The sequence below is a fragment of the Zingiber officinale genome, chromosome 4A (assembly GCF_018446385.1).
Source record: "Zingiber officinale cultivar Zhangliang chromosome 4A, Zo_v1.1, whole genome shotgun sequence".
Taxonomy (NCBI): Eukaryota; Viridiplantae; Streptophyta; class Magnoliopsida; order Zingiberales; family Zingiberaceae; genus Zingiber; species Zingiber officinale.
In genome coordinates this window covers 58,610,844-58,632,916 of record NC_055992.1, presented here as the reverse complement: position 1 = coordinate 58,632,916, position 22,073 = coordinate 58,610,844, and the positions used below count along the sequence as shown (strand labels likewise).

The 22,073-nt window shown below is 41.5% G+C and overlaps 1 protein-coding gene across 4 annotated transcripts; it reads right to left on the bottom strand.

Annotated features, from left to right (window-relative positions):
- Window positions 1-201: 201 nt before the first annotated feature.
- LOC121969941 (NAD(P)H-quinone oxidoreductase subunit O, chloroplastic-like) lies at window positions 202-11,499 on the bottom strand. Of its 4 annotated transcripts, none has more exons than XM_042520267.1 (6): window positions 11,219-11,499; window positions 8,454-8,509; window positions 4,806-4,897; window positions 4,597-4,638; window positions 581-645; window positions 202-442 (listed from the first exon to the last, which is right to left on the bottom strand). In XM_042520267.1, the coding sequence occupies exons 1-6, from the start codon at window positions 11,433-11,435 to the stop codon at window positions 423-425; spliced, it is 492 nt and encodes a 163-aa protein (XP_042376201.1). In that variant the 5' UTR covers window positions 11,436-11,499; the 3' UTR covers window positions 202-422. The 4 variants fall into 4 exon arrangements, with proteins under 4 accessions (XP_042376201.1, XP_042376204.1, XP_042376202.1 ...); XM_042520270.1 differs by having other exon boundaries at window positions 4,832-4,897; XM_042520268.1 differs by having other exon boundaries at window positions 581-640; window positions 4,832-4,897; window positions 11,219-11,498.
- Between the last annotated feature and the right edge of the window lie 10,574 nt (window positions 11,500-22,073).

Genomic DNA, 22,073 nt, shown 5'->3' with positions numbered 1-22,073 from the left:
ATCTCACCATCCATTAAATGTGACCAAAACCACAGCAGGAACCTGATTTAAACAATAACCGACAATCATCTAGAAGAGAGCCCAGCCCACAATAAACACATTTTAGTTCGGCCATGGAAGTCTTACCATTCTGGGCTTAAGTTTCGTAGTGAAGCAATTTAAATTTAATTTATTACTGTGATGTAGATGAAGCAGCGAAAATTTAAGAAATTCAGTAGTCTAATGTACCAGCAATCTTAAGTCTTTACAAATATACATTTCCAGGATTCATTGTGATGTTTATGCTCATCAGAGATCTACATTGAACATAAAAGAAGACAACGCTGACAAAAGAACGGAGAAAATCTTTACCTTTGCAAAGTTTTTCCACTTTTTGTTACCGTTGATACAAGATGCTAAGTCTCCACCAAGATCATATTCTCTCATAATCGAGTTTCTCCGACTGCCAATCAAGAGGAACAACAAACAAATGAAAATGAAACAGAATTTATGACTTCAACAGCCCGAGCCTTGTTCAGTTGCACACTGTTGATTTCTTAAACAAGCATAAATGTTCAGTAGCAATTCCAGATACGAGTACCTTGATCAGCATGTATGTAGGTAGCCATGCTGGTGCAGTGGGAATGCCAACCCAAGCAACCTGTGCTACACCAGAGGTTGCATTAGCCTAAATTTCCCACCTGATTCGTCTTAAATTAGACCCGAAAGAAAAGATCCCTCTAAGTTTGGCCAAGTGGTCAACCTTAACTTACTGCTGATGACAGAAATATATATAATTTAGAATATATATGATGGTAACCTACCACTGATACTAAAGTTTGTAAGATGTTCACAAAGATGCAACCATATATGTGATTTATCCATATCCTTAATAGATACGACCATAAAGTGAACCTTAACAGAAACAAGTTAGTGCGAATGGTTTATCGCACTGAACCATTGAGGCAAACTGCCTTTAAAAAAAGATATGCTGATGTTTTTCTTCAAAATCTTTATTTGCAGTCATTATAGATATAGGAAAAACAAACCAAATTTGAGGCTATCTCCAAACAAAGCCAGAGAAGTACAAACATAAACAGCTAGAAAACTATAGCCAACTAAAACAAAGTACATTAACTAATCTAGTCTTCAAATCTAAAGCAGGAATTTGGTAATTTATCACAAGAAGAACCAACCATATCCCAAAAAGCCATTCATACTTTAGGAAAAGAACACTTGAGTGGCAATGTTAAAGTTAGTAATATGTTCTGGTTAGATCAGAACTGATAGTAAAGTCTACTAGTTACTCGCTGGCTTGGACCTCGATTGGAGAAGTTCAATGCATCACTGTAGCTTCCATTTTGTTTTTCCCTTGACCTGAATTTATAAGTTTTAAAAATATTGTCCTTGGCACCCTTTTATAGTTCTTAAGAGTGGCACCCATCCGATGGAAGAGCTCCATGTGGCCAAGGTGTCCAGTTGGATCAAACAAATCACTACAGCGAACTCTAGTTGTTTGTCCAAGTTGACTATACAAATGATTTTTCCTTAATAGTTACACCCAGGTCACACAGATTATGCCTTTTTTCACAATACTGATTTTCATAGCAAGCGTGTAGTAACATCTCAACAATGTACGAGTTAAATGAGTAATTTTATCAAATAACAATTACTTCCCCTTCTATCAAACTTTAGAAGCATTTTCATAGAATTTGGTAGAAAACATCCCATTATTACCATCTGTGAGTTGTCTGCCCACTAATTATCTTTCCTTTCTCACAGTAAAACCCTTCCTATAGATAATAGTGTCTTGGTTTAAGAAAACTTGTAATCACCTTTTACCACAAAAATGTTTTACTTGTCTCTTTTACTCTTCTACAACTCAGATCATCTCCATGTTCATAGATGTTTTCCTTCTCCATCTCGGTTAGTATTTGTTTAATGGTCGTTGTCATTTCAACCTAGTCTAATAATTAGTAGAATTCTAGTTCCTCAACTATTCTCCTATAAATAATGGTCCATACACATGTCCCCAATGTATCCTACTAAAACCGCCTCTTATAATTTGCTCAAATCAATTATAACTTCCTTGATCGAATTGGGTTTACCTCAGTTGAATTACTTTCTCATCCTATCTTGAACCCTATCTCGGCCAATCCCAACTTAACTTGATTGAATTGCTCCTTTTTCACTTCTCTCAATTTAGGTTTAATGGAACAAACCACAAACCATTTATATTTATGTTCCTCACATGGCTCGATCACACGAGAAGGGATTCAATTGGAAAAAATTTTATCTCAAACTTTCATCTATAAATAAAACCAAGCTTCAAAGATAATGATAGACTCCAATTTCTTCCCAACCCATTATCATTTATCTATTAAACAACTTGATGGTAAGCACCAACCAATTCTCCCCAAACTGAGTGTTACTTAGTTGTATTCTTAGTCAAATCTTTTGCTTTAGGTATTGAAATGAAGGTCCTTGTGCGATGGATATTGGGTTTTCTTTTGCATAGGGTCCTTTACTCATACCCCTGAATTCACTTTAGTAGCGGATACCTTATTGAGGAGAGCTCTTCCCATAATCCATATTGTGCCCCACTTCCAAACTCAAGGGTTGCAACCCTTAGTGCCATCTCTGAAGACCAAGCTCCACATTAAACAATCCTTACATTGAACTCTCAGGTAGACTTTTTTGCTGATGTTCAACCACTTGAGGTCAAATCCCTTCTTCACATGAAGAGATCTAGATATCAGGTGGGCACAAAAGCGCATTGATCCCAAACCTAAGAGGACAAAAGATTTTAAGTTCTCTAAATCTACACTAAATCCACACTAAATCCTCAAGCATATCCTCCATTGGGGACTCAAAAAGCTGACTTAATGATCTGACATTGAGATATGATGTGTTCCTCACCACATGGTCAATGAGATCTCCAAAATTTCTTTCTCAAGCCTAAAGTCTCTCTGCTTTAGGAAATGGGATAACAAAGACATTAGATATAGATGAGTCATCACAAAGTTCTTAACTTGGAACTATCTCCGCTGTCATGCTTCCTAATCTATCAGCTCACTTCAATAGCACGATATTACCAAGGGTTGCCAATGTTAGCATTGGACATCGGTATAGCTGACTTCTGATTTGGCTTTTTTGATTGAGAAAAGGAAAATAAGGCTAACACTTTAAGGTTTTCAATGGGTGAGGAAGAGAAAGTTTAAGGCTTATGTTGGTTGGGGAAGGGTAAGCTAGCTAGCTCACTATACTTAACTAGTAGCTTTCTCTTGAGGGAATTATTGTTGAAAATCTAAACCTATTGATCTCAGAAAGATAATAATTTTATATTGTAGTAGCTACTTAGAGAGAACTAATAATTTATATCAAGAACTAAACTATAACACCATATAACAAAATCCTTTCATATAACTAAACCTATTTAACGTACCATTATAACTCTACACCTACAATACTAATCCTATAAATTATAATCTAATTTTATTATTTATTGGTATTATATACGATTTCTCACTTACAAGTAGTCTAATAACAATACATAAATAATCTTGTATCATTCAATAATTTTAAAGAATAAAAACAATATAGTTTTACTAATTCGATAATAATATAATGTTATTGATAGTATGCTAATATATTACATGATATTATTATGCAGATATATTACATAGTTTGATTAAAATTATCCATCATTTATCATGCAATATTTATAATCCATTATTTAGTTTAACATAATATGAATCCGTTTATGATTGAACATCTTTTGTTATCTCACACATGAAATTATTTTATCTTATTTTAATTTTTCCTCTCTCTTCTAATTTTGCCAACCTTACCATTTCCATAATAGGTATTTAAATTTTTAACCATTTGATCCCCAAATCCATAGCAATATTGTTTTTGAGTTTTGACAACCATGCTAAAAAACAAATGAAGACTTAAAAGGATACTCAACATCTGTAATTTTACCATCAAAGGCACTCCACGATTATCATCCCAACCCTTTTAGTGACCTATCATTTCCTTGATTTACTTGAGCCTCATCAAAACAGTTTGTTGACTAAAATCCATACTTCAGATGATCATTTCAAAACGTGATTGTTAGTTAAACTCTCCTATCTCAACAAATAATGAGAAAAGGCTCCATGATAGCAATGCAATACAAGCAAGCACTGTTATTACATTCAGCTAGTAGCTAATACATGCCTAGTTAAGCTTTCTAGCAAATTGAGTCATTAACATTGGTGTAGGTGTATTTTGTCAACCATAAAGAAAGTTCCAAATGAGCTTAAAAGGAAACAAGTTCCGTGATTTCTCAAATATGCAAGACATTCAGAATAAGTTGTAGTCTGTAGTAATAGTTAAATAGCATAGACAAAACTAAATTATGTACAACATAGAATCCAGTGACAGTGATCTTAGCAGAAAGTTAATCTTCCTATGAAGGAAAGTACAAACCAAACATGAATGAACAACTGGATAGCAAAATAAGTTTAAGCCATTAAAAGCATGAGAAGGAATCATTTTAGTAAAGAAGCAAGTTGGTATGACTATCTTCTAATAATGAATAGAGAAATGAGATGAGAACTTGGGGACACTTACAAGAGCATATTCTCCAGTCTCAAAAATTCGCATGTCCAGAACCTGCAGGTAGGGATATAGGAAAAGAAAAAAAAAAAGAGATAAAAAAAATTAGGAGAAAGAAAGGAGATTAGCAATAAATAAAGAAAAGAAGCAATTAACAGACATTAATGAGATAACTTAAAGCTTCCGACAAGAGGAAATAAGTATATAAAAGATGGCAATATCACCAACAAGTGTAGTGAATGAAAGGCACCTCCCCACGGTCTTCATATATGTAATCCAACCCTTTGTAATAAGGAGGATGGTCAACGGATAGATACTAAAAAAATGGAAAATAAATGCCAATTAATGACCTGACATAAAGCATTAAGCATGTAACATAGAGAACAAGATAAACTATATGTGAAACAAGTTAGCTGGAAATCGCTATTAATGAAATTCTCACAACTGAAATTATCACAACGATTACCACAACAACCAAGCCTTATCCCACTAGGTGGACACTAATAAATCCAATACTCAAACAAGCGAGTTTAATCCATTTTTGTTAAAAGGCTTGAGTACACAAGGAAAGTAAAGAAAGCTCTGTTTAATCTAATTAAAAGTAATTTGCAATCAGAGTAATACTAGTGTTGTAATTTTACTTAAAATTCAATGATGGGATAAGATATGCAGCATATGCCAAATAATAAAGATTCATGGCTTGTTATTGCAAAGGTAAGATTTGAACCAAGAACATAATCAATGTTGAATTGAGACAAGTTTCAACATCAACCAAGTGCATGAAGCACTGGCACAAAATAAGCAAATGCACTCATGTTTTAGAAGACATTTGATGCATTTATGATTGTTTTAGATTGGTGTTTTCCATGAAGCTCTTAACTTAAAAGGGTATTGGAAATAAAAGATACAAATAATGCCTATTAAACTATCATTTTGTGATAGACATTTTGACCTCATGTTGATATTAATAACATGTAAAGGTAAATATTCCAACCAAGTAGGGAAGTGCATTCATAGCCTCAAGATTGCAATTATGATAATTTATCATCACTAAAGTATTGATTAAATAAATTTCAAATAGGAAAATTGCATTATTAGATTCATAATGGATCTCTCTTGACTTCCAAGGGGATATAACAATGCAATGAATCACGAGGCTTGGATAATCCCACTATATGTGAAATGTCCAAAGGCCCTACCAACAAATGTTGCTCAGTAAACTTGCATACTTCATGTCAAAATTAAGGGAAAAGGGTAAAAGGGCTGAACCATAGAGGCTTCTAAATAGGAACTAAAAGAGGTGTTGGAGATTCATCTCCTTCGACATTTATGCACTTAAATGTTTTGATGAGTTGGGCAAAGCATTTAAGGTAGGTTTGTTATTATATCTTATATGTGTATTAAGTTGTGCAAGATCTACCATGCATACAATTTGACTTGCATGGCCAAGTTGTTTGATGATTTGATGGCTCAAGGTTTGTGGAGATTAGAGAAGGATGGCATGGACAACAGGACAAGGTTCATGGAGATTAGAGAAGGATGGCGAGGGAATCCGAGGGAACGTAGGACTAGGTGCATTGAAGCATAACAAAACCGAGGAGGTGAACTATGTAAGCGAAGGCATAAAGGATGACATGAGGAATGAATTGAGGGTTCGGTGCATTCGAGGAACAAGTAGATTAATAAGAGACCTCAATGCTTGGAAAGAATCCACGAGAGATATGAGCGGAGGGTCATGGGTAGATGACAACTAAGGCAAACTCAACCATAGATGTGATCAAAATCATAGTAGCTAGTTGATTGTGTTGAGATCCAGCTGGTGGCTAAGAAAATCACATTCTAAGTGTTTTGGGATTTATGTTTTGACAGTCAATTGTTGGCCAAGAAAATCAATACCCCAAATGTTCCAAGTTTGTGGTTTTCTAGTTTACTAGTAATTAGAGATTAATCGACTGATAGTTGAATATCTCATGTTGGTCTATTTGAAGTATTATGGATTAGAGCAGTCAACTTAACTGATGACTTAGACTATTTGGCAGTAGATTGTTTAGTCAGCTAATGTTCGTTTGGCTAAGAACATAATGTTTTGTAGTCAACTGAAGTAGTTAACTCAACACGAACTATCTCAGGTTTCAATCTATTGATACAACAATGATTGATTCAAACGGAGCCAAAGATAGAAGGATGACAGGATTTGGAGAAGATATAAATCAGTGATGGATGATCAATAGTCAACCACTGATGGTTGTCACATTAATATAACGATATAATTCAAGAAGAAGGCTATAAAAGAAGCTTGAGGCGCTACAAAATTAAACAACAATCAACTATTACCAATGTCCATACTCTGCCTCCACAAATGCTTCAAATGTATTATTTTTCTTCTCATTTTTATTTCTTGTATTTGCTGAACTACAAGAGATTTCTCCACCTTCGGTTCTATCGAGAAGGAGAAAATATAGAGGTGTTCTTGGGAATGATCCACCTCGTGTACTAAGAGTATGGGGCTGCCAAACCACAATAAATTATTGTGCACTCTAGTTTAATATTCTGTGTTTTTTTTTATTTCTTCTATAATTTTTTTGAGAACACTAACATTGCAAGAAAGTGGTATTCTACCACACTGGTCACCCTATCTAACAACATGATTGAACAAGAGCTATTTATGAAAATCCTGTCCATTGCAATTTTAAAAAGTATGCATCTAAAACCATCAAAGCCCCTCGTTTCAATACTTTTAAGCTCCTTGGACTGACGCAAAGATTAGATATGTTATTTTCTATTGTTCTATGGATTCTTGGATTCATTTTACTAAGTGATTTAAACAATGAAGCAATTAGTAAATTTTAGAAAAGAAAACAAGAAACCAGTGTTGATTTTGTAAGCATTGGATAAAGCTCTCTATCTTCAAGAAAAGGGACAAAAAAGTAAAATAGAATAATAAGACAAGAAAATCCATTGTCCCCAAACTACAAGATTGGCATCTTGTGCTTTTATTCCATAATATGAATTTGTGCTATGATTTTTTGAACTTTTTTTTTAGTGAAATCTTTTTTTAAACTATTTTCTTTAAATTATAAATATGGTTTTCCTTTTTCATTTTAAATATATAGCCCACTTTGTCTAAAACAATAGAAAATTCAAGAAACTACAAGGCAATAGTATTAATCTGTCCACAGTTATCACGGCAGATAGAAAAGGAGCCTTGGCGCAACCATAAATTTGCTGTCATGTGACCTTGAGGTCACGAGTTCGAGTCGGGGAAACAACCTCTTGCAAAAATGCAAGGTAAGGTTGCGTACAATAGACCTAATGTGGCCCGACCCTTTCACAGACTCGCATTGGCTAGAGCTTCGTATACCAGATTGCCCTTTATAAAAATCCAAATACATAATAGAATGCAACTATGATATTATCAAAGGTAAAGAAACAAACACAATTATGCATACATATAAGAAAAAATGGCCAAAAAATAATGAATAGGATGCCTTGGTTGTCTTAATGTACGGTTGAAATACCAAAAGATACAAATACTTGTTGTGGCTAGATAGTTGGTCACAACGCCACTAACATTCGGCATGAGACTCACACACTTACATACCATTTCCTTATTCCATAGAATATGCAAACCTAGAGAATGACAAACAAGTGTGGAATCACTAAGACAAGCAAGTGTGGAATCACCAAACTACTAATTCACTCCATGGGTTAATGACAGGCTTAAGACATAGGATCATGCTTTACTTAAATCAAATTTAGGTCACTTCAGCAAGCACTAGTAGCTCAGAATATTCATCACATGAAAGAAGATGACACGTTATAAGAAAACAGATAATATGACAGAGGAAGGGTGTATATAAGGATACTCTTACATTGATGCTACTTAGGTACTTTTCTTTGTCCACTCTTACAATCTGCCCCTTTTTCACTGCATAAAGAAGGTGGTAATAAGCACCAAGCTGATTTTGCTATCCCATAAATGAAGCAGAATTTTAGCTATTTTTAAATAAAACAATGTGCACATCCATTTTCTCTAAAAACAATGTTGCAACAAGCACGAATATACTTTCTAAACAAAAGATAAAGGGAAATAGTTGTAATTCATACTTCATAATTCATAGTATGTCTATCTGGAATGTAAACATGAAACAGATTGATGTTGTGATGATAAAATGCAGTGTAGTTGTAGTGGGTATGTAAAGGTTGCTGTGGACTCTAGCTCTGTAGCTATTGTAGTAGTGATTTCTCTATAAAGAGAGAAGCTTACATTGGAAAAAAAATCAATTAATATTCAATATCAGTCTCCTCCCAAGGAGTATTTTAGATGACTGAGTTCTCTCTTTAGACAATGAGTGTACAGTCAATATGGGTTGAATAAATGACAGCGCCTTGAGGAACTTGGTAGATAAATCTTCAGAAAGTGCATCCAATGATATCATTACTGTGCATCAACACCCACGAATTCAATCACAAATAAAGTTGTTGACAATTCGGTTTCACAAGGAGAGGCCATTGTTACTTGTTCATGAACACCTTTCTTCTCCAGCCCCAACCCAATAGCCTGTCTACTATTGCATCAGATTGGGTAATACACATACCATAATAAGCAATAAAATAAGATTTAAATGAAGCAAAGAATCCACCTAGGCAATCTTGTAGGATAAATGAGGAATAAAAGTGGCAGTAGTGTAGGCATAATTAAGGTTGTGTTTCCTACAAGAGAAAGAAAGAGACGTAAAAAAATTGGGGAGAGGAGACAATAATTAGATATTCTTTAGAAGTAAAATGGGCCTGAGAAAGAAAATGAGGAGAAATTTTCCTTTTACTTTAGCTAAAAGTTTGTGCAATCAAAATAGGTGAAAAATATCATTGTAGCCGCTTTGGTTGCCCTCATTGTCACCTTTTTGGGTCCTTCACCTTCGACTACGATCCCACCTATTCCTTCCAATCATTATCCAATCTCTAAGTTTGAAAAAAAAGAAAAAGAAATATAATAGAAAAATTAACTCTCTCCTTATCCCTTTAAGGACAAAACAAGAAAATTCGATTTTTTTTTTCTCTTCTCTTTAGTTTTTCCTCAAACCTACTTTCTTTCTTTAACTTTCCTTATTTCTCTTTACTCTCCTTAGGAAATCCAGCATAATAGAAGCAATAATTCATATCCACATCAACGGTCCTACCCCTCGAACTCTTTCATAAGATGAAGATGAAGTGTGTAATTGATGTGCCACCATTTAAAAAAAATAAAAAGCGACATGAAATCACGAAAGAGTTGAGAATTCATATCTCTCATGTAAACACTAGTATATTCAAATTATTGGCTCAAGGAAATCAACCTATTAGCTCAATTTTAACATACATTTGCAAGCATATGCAATCAATCACTGTGGCTTACATGTGTGTATTTACATACAAATGTTGCTATTCATAAAAGAATTATTTGATATTAGTTGCAGGTAAAAAATATAATTCAAATAATTTTTAACACAAGATGAAAAAGTGATTCCCTCAACATCATAATACAAAAATCTAAAATATAATTGTGATATTCCTCCATATGCTCTTCGTCTAAGACAATTTAGATTCATTTGTTTCCATTATTTAGGTAAATAAATTTAGGGCTCCTTAGCTGTGACAGCTAAGTAGATATTGAAGCTTTTCCAACTAAAATAAAAAATGAAACTAGCATTTTTCATAACCTCTTTTCATCCTAACTGTCAAAAAGCATTTGTTTGAAGTCATCATATAAGTTTCAGTCAGACTCTCATGTTTCAATTTTTTGTATCAGTAAATTGCACAAACTATGTTAGTCATAATTTCTAGTTATGTTCCTAAATATATTAAGTCGGGTTGAATATACTCTAACTCATTTTGGGCAACTCAATTGAATATTAAAACAATGTGTATGTTTGTGTATGGGATGTGGTCAAGCATTCCGATGTACAAATCAGTGCAAGTTCAGGTGCATAGATTACTGCTTACAGCACTGCTTACTAGAATGCCAAATCATGCTCGGTATTGTGAACAGCAGTTTGCCCTCCCAAGAGCAAATAACCTCGGATGGATTAGTATTAAGGGAAAAATCCCATATCAGATTATTTGTATTGATTTACGTAATTGAGCATGGATATGACATTATGGAGATGCACAATGCTTGCCATTAGCGACTTCCCAATACTTGCCACATGACCATCATGATCAGCATCCAGCATATTATTTGTGTACTAGATTACTCTCCAGAAAACACAAGAGCATGATAGCATCAAAGTATAATGATGGAGGATACATCCCATAATGGCACTTATTGTTATGGTCAGATCTTTAGTAGAGCATCAAACATCAGCTAAGACTCGTGATCATCATATGCTTTGGATCTCACTCTTAAAGCTTAAAGCGTCGTGTAGATAACTTCCCTAGAGATTGCTCTACTTGACATGCATTTAGCAGACCGTCATCTACTGAACTAGTAATCTTCATTTCCGTGGATAAAGGTACTCATAACCATTCTAGTAACTAGCCATCTCCTAATTTCCCGAGGTTCTTCAGGCAGGCGGAGAACGCATACATGGCCGCGATATGAACTAGTCAACATCTTGTGAGGTAGGGTTGAAAATGGAGAGAGAAAGGAGGAATTTACTTGAATATACAGGCTTCTTGGGGGGAGACGGGGCAGGCGGCTTGGTAGCTTCGGTGGTGGTTTTGGCAGGAGTCTCCTTAGGGGGATCAGCAGAGCTGAAGGCCTTGATCGGTTGCAGGCGATGCAGGCCGGCCCTCCGAGACGATGCGGAGGGGTAGGCGAGGTGCAGACGGTCACGGCCCAGCAGAGGAGCAGAAGGAGAGAGGAGAGAAGCCATGGAGGTGGGTGGGCAGGGAGGAAGCCTTGGGGATATGATAGATATCACGGCCGTTAGTTTGTTTCCGGGATAGGGGTGTAAATGAGTAAGCCGTTCGTGAGTTATTCGAAGCTCGATTCGATAAAAGTTCATTTGAGCTCGTTTAATTAGGCTCGTTAAGATAAATAAACCAAGCTCAAGCTTCACAATATTCGGCTCGTTAGCCCGTGAACATGTTCGTTAATCTCATGAATTAATTTTTAAATAAAAATAATAATAGTTTTGATATTGAATTTATAGATTTTACACTCTACTTATGAAAAACATAAACAAATATATTAAATTTATTGATTAGAATAAAATTATAATATTCGACTCGGCTCGATTACACCCCTATTCTGACAGTCCCTTCTCGGGAGAGGATCCTCTGGTCCACAAAGGCTAGACTAATTCATGGTCCAGCCTTTACATTGGTGAAAGATAATAGGCATCCACCTATTAATAGGTGGGGATTATTACCTCCCATCAATCCTCTTGTCCTGTTCTAGAGAGGACCAGAGGATCCTGTCCCTCCCTTCTCTCCCTGATGGCTTCGAATTCGGATAAGTGCGCCGGTGCGCGATTTATGAAATTGGTTGTCGGCCTCACTCTTGTAGCAAAAGCAGGTGTAATTACTTCGATCCAGATACCGTCCTTAGAGGGTCTAAAAAGAGATAAATTATAACATCTCTAATGTGTCTAGAGAGGGAAAGAGATTATGGGAACTGTTGGCCGGTCTCATGAACTTTTTTATATATACATTTATTATAATAGATGATTAAGTTATTTAATATATAAATTTATTATAATAGATAGTTGATTTAATTTAATTATTGATTGATATATTATTATATTTTTATTTTTATATTATTCTATCTCTTTTATGAATAGGGTGTTTAATAGGAAAATTATATAATTTAATTCTCTTCGTCTACTATTAAATTATAACATAGGTTATAAGCACAAGGGCTCTTTAACATATAAACTCATAAATATTCTTAGTTTTAGTATTTGATCATGTCCAAGCACTGAGTCAACGGACACTAAGCGCGTGGCACTCTTTGCTGTCTCTGACTGGTGATGTAGATCTCCGGCAAACCTGCAAAGAAGCCAAGCCGGGAAGGAGTTCCCGGCGACGACCCTCCGACGCTCAAGTCAGGCCACGAAGAAGAAAGGAGGCAGAGTAACTGTGGCTACAGTGATGAGAATTGTACATACCTCCGTCGAAGCTTGGGGTCCTTATATAGGACCCCGAGGAGGTGTGGGCACACTTCTCGATACATGCACGCTTCCCCAAACATACCTCCGAATGAGTGTGTCAGGAAAGTATGTCTGACGTCATTCCACAATCGTCCGAGCATATCCCTGACGTGACGGTGGAAACTTCCACCGTACGATACTCTGTCCAGTCCGCCCACCGACCATGCTGTTTATCGGCGGCAGACGTCTCGAGGATGATGTTACCAGCTGTCCCTTTCATCCTTTTTGCGTCTCTTGTCTATTCCAGGGCTAGGCAGTCCTGCTGCTCGGCGCTCCTAGCACTCGGGCCCTTGTATGCATCAGACCGAGCGGGAAGATCCTCGGTCCTATGTTCGGATGGGATCGCACCTCAGTGATCTGTGCTTCGACCGAGCGGCCTGTCCGCTCGGCCCATAAGCTCCTTTACCTTGAGCGTCTGAAGCTCGACCTCAAGTCAAGCTATATTCCGCTCGGCTAGGAGGGTATCCGGCCGACCGGTCAGATGTCCTGTCTGCTCGAGGACCTTGGGGCCGCCCTTATTGACCTTTGACCTCCACGTGTCGTTGACCGCCACCGACGTGGGTCCCCCGTCCTTACCACTGGATCATATGTCTTCCCCTCAAGTCTAGTCGAAGGAGGCGCTAAGTCCGACTGACTAGACTGTGAGTCTGACTGGGTGGCATCCGCTCTGCCGCCTTCTAAAATGCCCTTTCGCTCGGCCAGTACGATGTCAAGTGGGGTCGTTCGGCCGAGTCGACCTGTAACCTGTCACCGCCGACGTCCTTAGGATCCCCTTGGAATGCGTGTAAATCTCCGCCATTATGGTTGAGCACGCGGGCTCTGCGCCGTAATAAGGCTCATTAAATGCATTCCTATGACCTGACGACATGTGGCGCCGCTATCGTCATCGTACGGCGACGGCGTCGCGTCCGATGGGACCTTTGGCGGTTTAAAATGAGCAGCCAGATACGTGCCTTGGTCCTTGTGACCTGCATCCGACGGTTCAGGACGATCGGGCTACACCCTATAAAGCCTTCGCCCCCCTCCTCCGCCGCACCTTTGCAGTCGTGCGTTCAGAAGCCTCCGCTAGCGCTCAGTGCACCGGTGAACTTGCTCTCTGGTATTCCGACGACTCCTCGTCCTCTTCTTTCGACCGTCCTCTTTTATGTAAGGATCCTTTGCCTCTTGCTCCTTAGTTCTCGTGTTTTCTTTGCATTCTTCGTCGTGTTCTTTGCTTCTTGGTCATTGTTTCGTTCATCTTCTCCATTGAGCCCTTTGCTTTTTTCTCCTGACTTCGTACTTTTCACTGTTCCGGCAATGGCTAGTTCTTCCCAGCCCTCAGACATCGCCTCCAGCCCGTGGTATACTACCATGGAGTCACGGTTCGATCAGCGTAACGCAGAGGGCCTAGTGAATGCTTTTGATCTTCCCTCTGACTTCGAACTTATTCTGCCCTCGCCTTCCGCCCGGTCGCACAAACCGTCGCCCGACACTGTTTGTTTTTTCCGTGACCAGTTTATGGCCGGTCTGCGCTTTCCTCTTCATCCATTTATCGTTGAAGTCTGTAATTTCTTTGGCATTCCGCTCGGCCAGCTGGTACCAAATTCCTTCCGCCTTTTGTGTGGGGTTGTTATGTTATTCAAAATCCATAACATTCCCCTCCGTCCGGAGGTTTTCTACTACTTCTATTACCCTAAGCAATCTGAGTTGGGCACTTATCTGTTCCAGTCTCGGATCAGCTTGGTCTTCTTCGATAAGATGCCCACCTCCAACAAACACTAGAAGGAATACTTTTTCTTCCTTCGTCTTCCCGGACGGCTCCCCTTCTTGAGCAAGTGGCAGGTCGGACCACCGACCTCCCCCGAGCTGAAGAGATACAAGACCCAGCCGGACTATCTCCAGGCCGTGAATATGCTGGTCGGCCTCAAGCTCGATATCAATAAGCTCCAACCAGAAGGGGTGATGTATATGTTCGGCCTGAGTCCGAGCCGAACCAAGCTTCCGAACACTCTCGGTAAGAAGTTCATGTTGGAGCAATCCCAATGGTCCGTGGGACCATGTGTTTTGGTGTTTGGGCAAAGGGTTTAAGTTAGGATTGCCCTCGTTATTTGATATGTGTACTTGAGTTGTGCAGGACTGCACGATACACATGTGACTCAGGTTGATAGCTTCGGGTCTGGTGAAGGATGGAGCATCCGAGGGACCGTGGACAATGCAGCAAGGATAAAGGCCGAGGGAGGCGACTTCAAGGCATACGCGAAGGATGGCATTGGGAACGAGCCGCGGGCTTGAATGCATCTGAGGGACGAGAGCCAAAGGAAGTAGACCTGAAGGAAAGAGGTCAAGGCTGCAAAAAAGAGTCAAGTGAGTCGTGAGGGTCCGAGTGCGAGAGAAATGTACTCGGGATGGGAAACCCTAGGTTTAGGGTTGTACCAGTCGACTGGTACTAGGACCAGTCGACTGGTGGTGAGCATAGAGACTCTCTGTGCCCGAAATGGTTGGGATCAGTCGACTGGTCCTGGGACTAGTCGATTGGTAGAGAGCCGTTGGGTTGGCACCAGTTGACTGGTGCAAGGACCAGTCGACTGGTAATGGGCAAATCAGCTTTCTGATTTCCTCCAAACTCTATAAGAAGGAGCTTGGGATTGCCGGCCAAGGTGACAAAATTAGACTTAGTTAAAGCCTAATTAGTAGTCACCAAAGTGCTCAAGGTCTCTTGTGTCCAAGTGTTCTTGGTTGGTGTTGTGGTGAAGTTTCTCCACCCACAAGGAGTTGCTTGAGTAGCCAGAGTTTGCCGGGGGCTAATCCACAAAAGGATCGGGATCGTCCACCTTACGGACAGCCGTGGAGTAGGAGCATCATCTCCGAACCACGTTACATCGACGTGCATTGGTTTGCTTGTTCTTTTCTTTGTCATTAGCTTTTGTATTCGTAAATAGTATTTGTATTTCTGCTTGCGCACTAACGAATACGTAGGAAGCGAGTAATTGGGGGCGCCATCCATTCAACCCCCCTTCTAGCCGGTCGCAAGATCCTCCAACAAGTGGTATCAGAGCAAGACCGCTCTCTATTGGACTAACCGCCAAGAAAGTAAAAGATGACCGGCTTGATTGAACCGTCAAAGTTTGAAGGCGGAGGCTTATGGGACATCACATATTGGATGATGAAGATGGAGGTCTTCTTCAACACGGATTGAGACCCCATGATGGTGGTAAATGAACCGTTCGAAGTCCCGAATGATAAGAAAGGGAAGAAACTCCGACCGCGATATTGGACGGAAGAGCAAACCTCACGGTCAAAGGCAAATTCAAAGGTAATATCGATTTTAATTGACATTTTGCCTAATAACTTGATGAGTCGTGTAGGTGACTATGAGAACGCCCACGATTTGTGGAGCAAGGTGAAGATGGTTCTATGGGAAGAACCTAAAACTACACAAAAAGAAGAAGAACCCAAGGAGATGAGTTTAATTACTCAAGATGAGGAGGAGCAAACGGAAGTTGAGTCACGCTTAACATCCGAGGAGGAAAAGGAAGATGAGATATTATCTACATCCTCAAGAATTGAAGAAAAATCCAAGACAAGTGAAGAAGAAGAAGAAGTCTTGGAAATCAACCTAGCAAGCACCTCCACCGAAGTGAAGTCAAAAGACCATATAATATGCTTCGGGTGCAATGAGAAGGGGCACTACAAGAATAGATGTTCTATGGGTAAGAAGAAGGTAATTCCTAAACCCATTCAAGTTAATTTGAATACTAACAAGGGTTGTAGGAATGAAGAAACCCAAAGAAGGAGGATGCGCATCATATGCTTCACGTGTGGAGAGAAGGGCTACTACCACACCAAATGCCCCAAGAAGGGAGAAATTAAGAAGCTAGCGCATCTAAAGAAATGGGAGAAGAAGGAGAGAAGCAAGTGTCAACGGGGAGCTTCAAGGGTAAGAGAGGTATATCCTAATTTGAAATGCAATTCAAATTTTCATGTTCCCATGCATGCTAGGAGAAATGATTTTGATTATCATTGTATGCTCATGCAAAATTTTAGATTTAAATATCATGATAAGAATATGGTAAATGTTGATCATAACCCTAGGAGACCTATGCATGATAGACCTAGGAAAGTTAAATTCTCATTACCTAAGGAGAAGAAGGTAATAGAGAACCATGGTATTAATCCCAAGAAGGAGAGACATATGCCTAGGAAGGGTAGGTCTAGGAATGTCCATGGTGGACATGTTGACTCTAGGTTTAGGAACCTAGAAAGGGAAAATCAAGCTTTAAAGGCAAAGCTTGATCGTTTGGAGAAAACCCTAGAAAGATTCAATGTTGGATCTAAGGGTCTTGATATGGTGTTGGGTAGTCAAAGACCCAACGATGATAGATCAGGTTTGGGATACCGTTCTAGTCCCTCCAAGGCCAAAAGGAGACCATGTGCTAGGGTGGCACATGATAAGGGCAAGGGAGAGTCATCTAAAGCCAATGAAAAGAAATATGCTAGGGTTGCATATGATTATGGCAAGGATGATGTGTCCAAGGTGCACCACTGTGGTTTAGCCATAATGGAGAAAGCATCTAAGAAGATGGCTAAGGTTAAGAGCTCTAGGGGGAGCTCAAAGAGTCAAATTGGGACCCATGGCCAATGGATCTCAGGTGGGTACTACTTGGGAGTCTAGAGGAGCCATGGAGTGTGCCAAATGGTTTGGAGACGGATTTGAGTCTCAACCTTAGGGTTTTGGCACAATTGGGTTATGTTTCATACAAGAAAATATAACATTGGGGTCATATTGCATGACAATTAGTTTTGGATGTATAAATATCATATAAACCAATGCTAGGGATGCATTGTGGGTTGGTATGGGCAAATACATCTAGAGAAAATCAAAACTAGGACTTTAGGTCAAGGTTCAATTGAACCATTTAGCTAGTTTTGGATTTTGTGTCAATATTGGGATTGGTGATAGATACATTTTGTAATGTATTTTTTCCAAGTAGACAAGGGTACAATAGACCTCTCCACAAAATTTGGAGATTTTTGGAGGTCTAGGGAATTTCTGGTGCATTTCTGAAGTTAGCCTGAAAAGGTTGATTTTTTCAGAAATAGGGTACCAGTCGACTGGTACAGATACCAGTCGACTGGTAATAGTAGATTTCGACCACAGAATGCTTCTGTAAGGTTGTGTCGAAGGGGGCAATCGACTGACACTTGGGGCAGTCGACTGATACCAGCCTGAAAGTATTTTTCAACGCTGATCTTGACCATGTCAACTCGTTTAGATGTATGAGATCCATGGGGGATAAATACATGAGTTTAGGGTCAGTTTGGATGATAAGTTTTCAACAATTGGGATATTGTCGGAGAAATTTTTGGATGTTAGGCAAAGGGGGAGAAGTAAGGTTTAATTGGGAAAACCTTAAATGCCTTTGCATAGGGGGAGCCTTGTGATAGGTTCTTAAAAATCATTGTGGGAAAATCTTAGCTCATTGGGGAGCTTAGGTGTAGGGGGAGCCTTGTGATAGGTTTCAATGCATATTTGCATTTTTTTCATTCGGCGGTTGCCAAGTGTGTAGCCTTGGCAACGTAAGTCCATTCGGCGGTTGCCAAGTGTGTAGCCTTGGCAACGTAAGTCTATTCGGCGGTGTAAGTCCAAGTGTGTAGCCTTGGCAACGTAAGTCCATTCGGTGGTGTAAGTCCAAGTGTGTAGCCTTGGCAACGTAAGTCCATTTGTTATTAGCATTGTTATTTGCTATTTGTTTTCCCTAACTTAAACGTATTGCCAAACAACAAAAGGGGAAGATTGTTGGAGCAATCCCAATGGTCCGTGGGACCATGTGTTTTGGTGTTTAGGCAAAGGGTTTAAGTTAGAATTGCCCTCGTTATTTGATATGTGTACTTGAGTTGTGCAGGACTGCAGGATACACATGTGACTCAGGTTGACGGCTTCGAGTCCGGTGAAGGATGGAGCATCCGAGGGACCGTGGATAAGGCAGCAAGGACAAAGGCCGAGGGAGGCGACTTCGAGGCATACGTGAAGGATGGCATTGGGGACGAGCCGCGGGCTTGAATGCATCCGAGGGACGAGAGCCAAAGGAAGTAGGCCTGAAGGAAAGAGGTCAAGGCTGCAAAGAAGAGTCAAGTGAGTCGTGAGGGTCCGAGTGCGAGAGAAATGTATTCGGGATGGGAAACCCTAGGTTTAGGGTTGTACCAGTCGACTGGTACTAGGACCAGTCGACTGGTGGTGAGCACAGAGAGTCTCTGTGCCCGAAATGGCTGGGATCAGTCGATTGGTCCTGGGACCAGTCGATTGGTAGAGAGCCGTTGAGAGAGCCGTTGGGTTGGCACCAGTCGATTGGTGCAAGGACTAGTCGACTGGTAACAAGCAAATCAACTTTCTGATTTCCTCCAAGCTCTATAAGAAGGAGCTTGGGATGGCCAGCCAAGGTGACGAAATTAGACTTGGTTAAAGCCTAATTAGTAGTCACCAAAGTGCTCAAGGTCTCTTGTGTCCAAGTGTTCTTGGTTGGTGTTGTGGTGAAGTTTCTCCACCCACAAGGAGTTGCTTGAGTAGCCGGAGTTTGCCGGGGGCTAATCCACCGAAGGATCGGGATCGTCCACCTTACGGACAGCCGTGGAGTAGGAGCATCATCTCCGAACCACGTTACATCGACATGCATTGGTTTGCTTGTTCTTTTCTTTGTCATTAGCTTTTGTATTGGTAAATAGTATTTGTACTTCCGCTTGCGCACTAACGAATACGTAGGAAGCGAGTAATTGGGGGCGCCGTCCATTCAACTCCCCTTCTAGTCGGTCGCAAGATCCTCCAACAGTTCATCTTTGTCTGTAATTTGCATCTAACTGATTTTCTTCTCTTTCTTTTACAGCTAACATTGTGATGGAGTCTGTCTTGTTTGGCATCTTGAAGAAGAAGGCGGCAGCAACAGCCAAGGAAATGGAGCAGCTGAACATCGCTCCGGTCGGCTCTCACGAAGGTGAGAGCGAAGCGGACGCTGGGGAGTCGGCCGCTCCGACCGCCCCCACGGAGGCGACGGGCGAGGCAACCACCAGCAGGGGTCCGACTGCCGGCGATTCCGAACCGGAAGATGATATCCCCCTCAACCGGAAGAGACGCAGGATGGAGGTGCCCCTGCGCTCGGCTACTTCCGCGATACAGGCATCCGAGCAGGCGGGCGTTCCTTCCTCGAGAGAGAAAGTGCCGTCTGTGGAGGTCCTCTCTTCCGACCGGGCCCTCTCCCAGCTGCAACTGCCAGCAGATCCCATCGCGGCTCAACTGGTCAACTCCCTGCCTCCTGCGTCTCGGAGGCCTCGCCGCTCGGCCATACTTTCCGCTCCGTCTGCTCCAGCATCTGATCCCTCCACGTCCGCTCACACGAGGTCGGGCAGGCGCCGTACTATTAAGTCCACCCTGCATCTCCCCACCGAGGATTACCTGGCGGAGTCAGATCGGCCCACGACCCCTAAGCACATGATCGCCATCCGAGGGTCGCTTACCGAGGTATGAGAGGATGCCCGAGCTCGCGTTGCCATAATGCCTACCGGTCTGCTGGCTAACAGTCACATGCGACATGCCACCGGCGTAAGTCTTCTGTCCACCCAAGCTTCTGTGCATCGCTTCCTCGTTCGGCACTAACAAGCTTCTTTTTTGTTAGCGTTGGGTGGAAGACGTAGCGGTGGCCGCTCGTCTGGTGATGCTGGAAGAAGAGTTGAAGCATCTCAAGACTTCTAGCGGGCCGTCCTCTTCTCAGGGCCCTTCATATGCCGAGTTGCAGAAGGAGCTGGCCAAGACCAAGGAACTGCTAGAGGCCGAGCGGAAGAAGATGGTTGACCAGGCGTACATGCTAGGCCAACTCGAAAAGCAGGTCAAAACTTATGACCGTAAGATAGAACTCGCGACCACTCGGACGAATAACACTATCGCCGATCTGGAAGCGAAGAATGTGGAGGCCCGCGCCCTGGAACAGCGGGTAAAAGAGTTGGCGGATCTGCTGGACGACGAGCAGAAGGGTCGTTCGGCCGAGGTGGTGGCTCTTAAGGACGAGCTGAAGGCCCTGCAAGAGGCTCTTGATGCTTCCCGCGATGCCCTTAAAGAGTACCAGGAGGCTGAGCTGAGCCGCTTTGCTTTAATGAGACAGTCCTACATCCACTTGGTCGACTTCGTTCAGAAGGTGTGCGATCGGCTTATCCTTGCATTCGAGATGGCCATCACTACCACCGCGGACCACCTGAAAGCCCAAGGTCACTTGGAGGAATCTTTTGTCATTCCCGTTCGGGAGCATGCAGCGCTTCTCACCACCATACTGAAGAGTATTTTTGATTATCTCAAATGAAGTGTCTCTTGTGCCTTTGTATTTATGTCTTTCGGTCGGCCAACTTTTGTTTTAAATGCAATTTCTATTCTGTTAGCTTGCTTCCCTTGGTCGGTATTAACTGTCATGTGACCTGGGTGGGTGGTATGCCATCACATGATTACTTTTTCTTTATCCTTGGGATTTTGGATCGCTGCTCGCCCATGTGTAGATGCAGGGCCTTAGTGTTGCTGCATGACGATCTTCGGGTCAAGGGATTTATAGTCGCTGGTCCGACTCTAGAGTTTAACGTCGTCACTCGACGGTCTTCCGAGCGGGGTATTTTATGGTCGCCGCTTCGACCCTAGAGTTTAACGTCGCCGCTCGACGGTCTTCCGAGCGGGGTATTTTATGGTCGCCTCTTCGACCCTAGAGTTTAACGTCGCCGCTCGACGGTCTTCCGAGCGGGGTATTTATGGTCGCCACTTCGACCCTAGAGTTTAACATCGCCGCTCGACGGTCTTCGGGCCAGGGGGTTTATAGTCGCCGGTTCGACTCTCGACGGTCTTCGGGCCTGGAGGTTTATAGTCGCCGCTTCGATCCTAGAGTTTAATGTCGCCGCTTGACGGTCTTCGGGCCTGGAGGTTTATAGTCGCCGCTTCGATCCTAGAGTTTAACGTCGCCACTCGATGGTCTTCCGAGCGGGGTATTTATGGTCGCCTCTTCGACCCTAGAGTTTAACGTTGCCGCTCGACTGTCTTCCGAGCGGGGTATTTATGGTTGCCGCTTCGACCCTAGAGTTTAACGTCGCCGCTCGACAGTCTTCCGAGTGGGGTATTTATGGTCGCCGCTTCGACCCTAGAGTTTAACGTCGCCGCTCGACGGTCATCCGAGCGGGGTATTTATGGTCGCCGCTTCGACCCTAGAGTTTAACGTCGCCGCTCGACGGTCTTCCGAGCGGGGTATTTATGGTCGCCGCTTCGACCCTAGAGTTTAACGTCGCCGCTCGACGGTCTTCCGAGCGGGGTATTTATGGTCGCCGCTTCGACCTTAGAGTTTAACGTCGCCGCTCGACGGTCTT

What these genes read in the sequence shown, in the direction of transcription:
- LOC121969941 (XM_042520267.1), bottom strand. Translation starts at nt 11,435, where the DNA reads ATGGCTTCTCTCCTCTCTCCTTCTGCTCCTCTGCTGGGCCGTGACCGT. An exon ending in TTCATTCACTACACTTGTTG is followed by an intron (nt 4,639 to 4,805) that starts GTGATATTGCCA and finishes CCCTACCTGCAG; the next exon opens with GTTCTGGACATGCGAATTTT. An exon ending in CTACATACATGCTGATCAAG is followed by an intron (nt 443 to 580) that starts GTACTCGTATCT and finishes CTTGATTGGCAG; the next exon opens with TCGGAGAAACTCGATTATGA.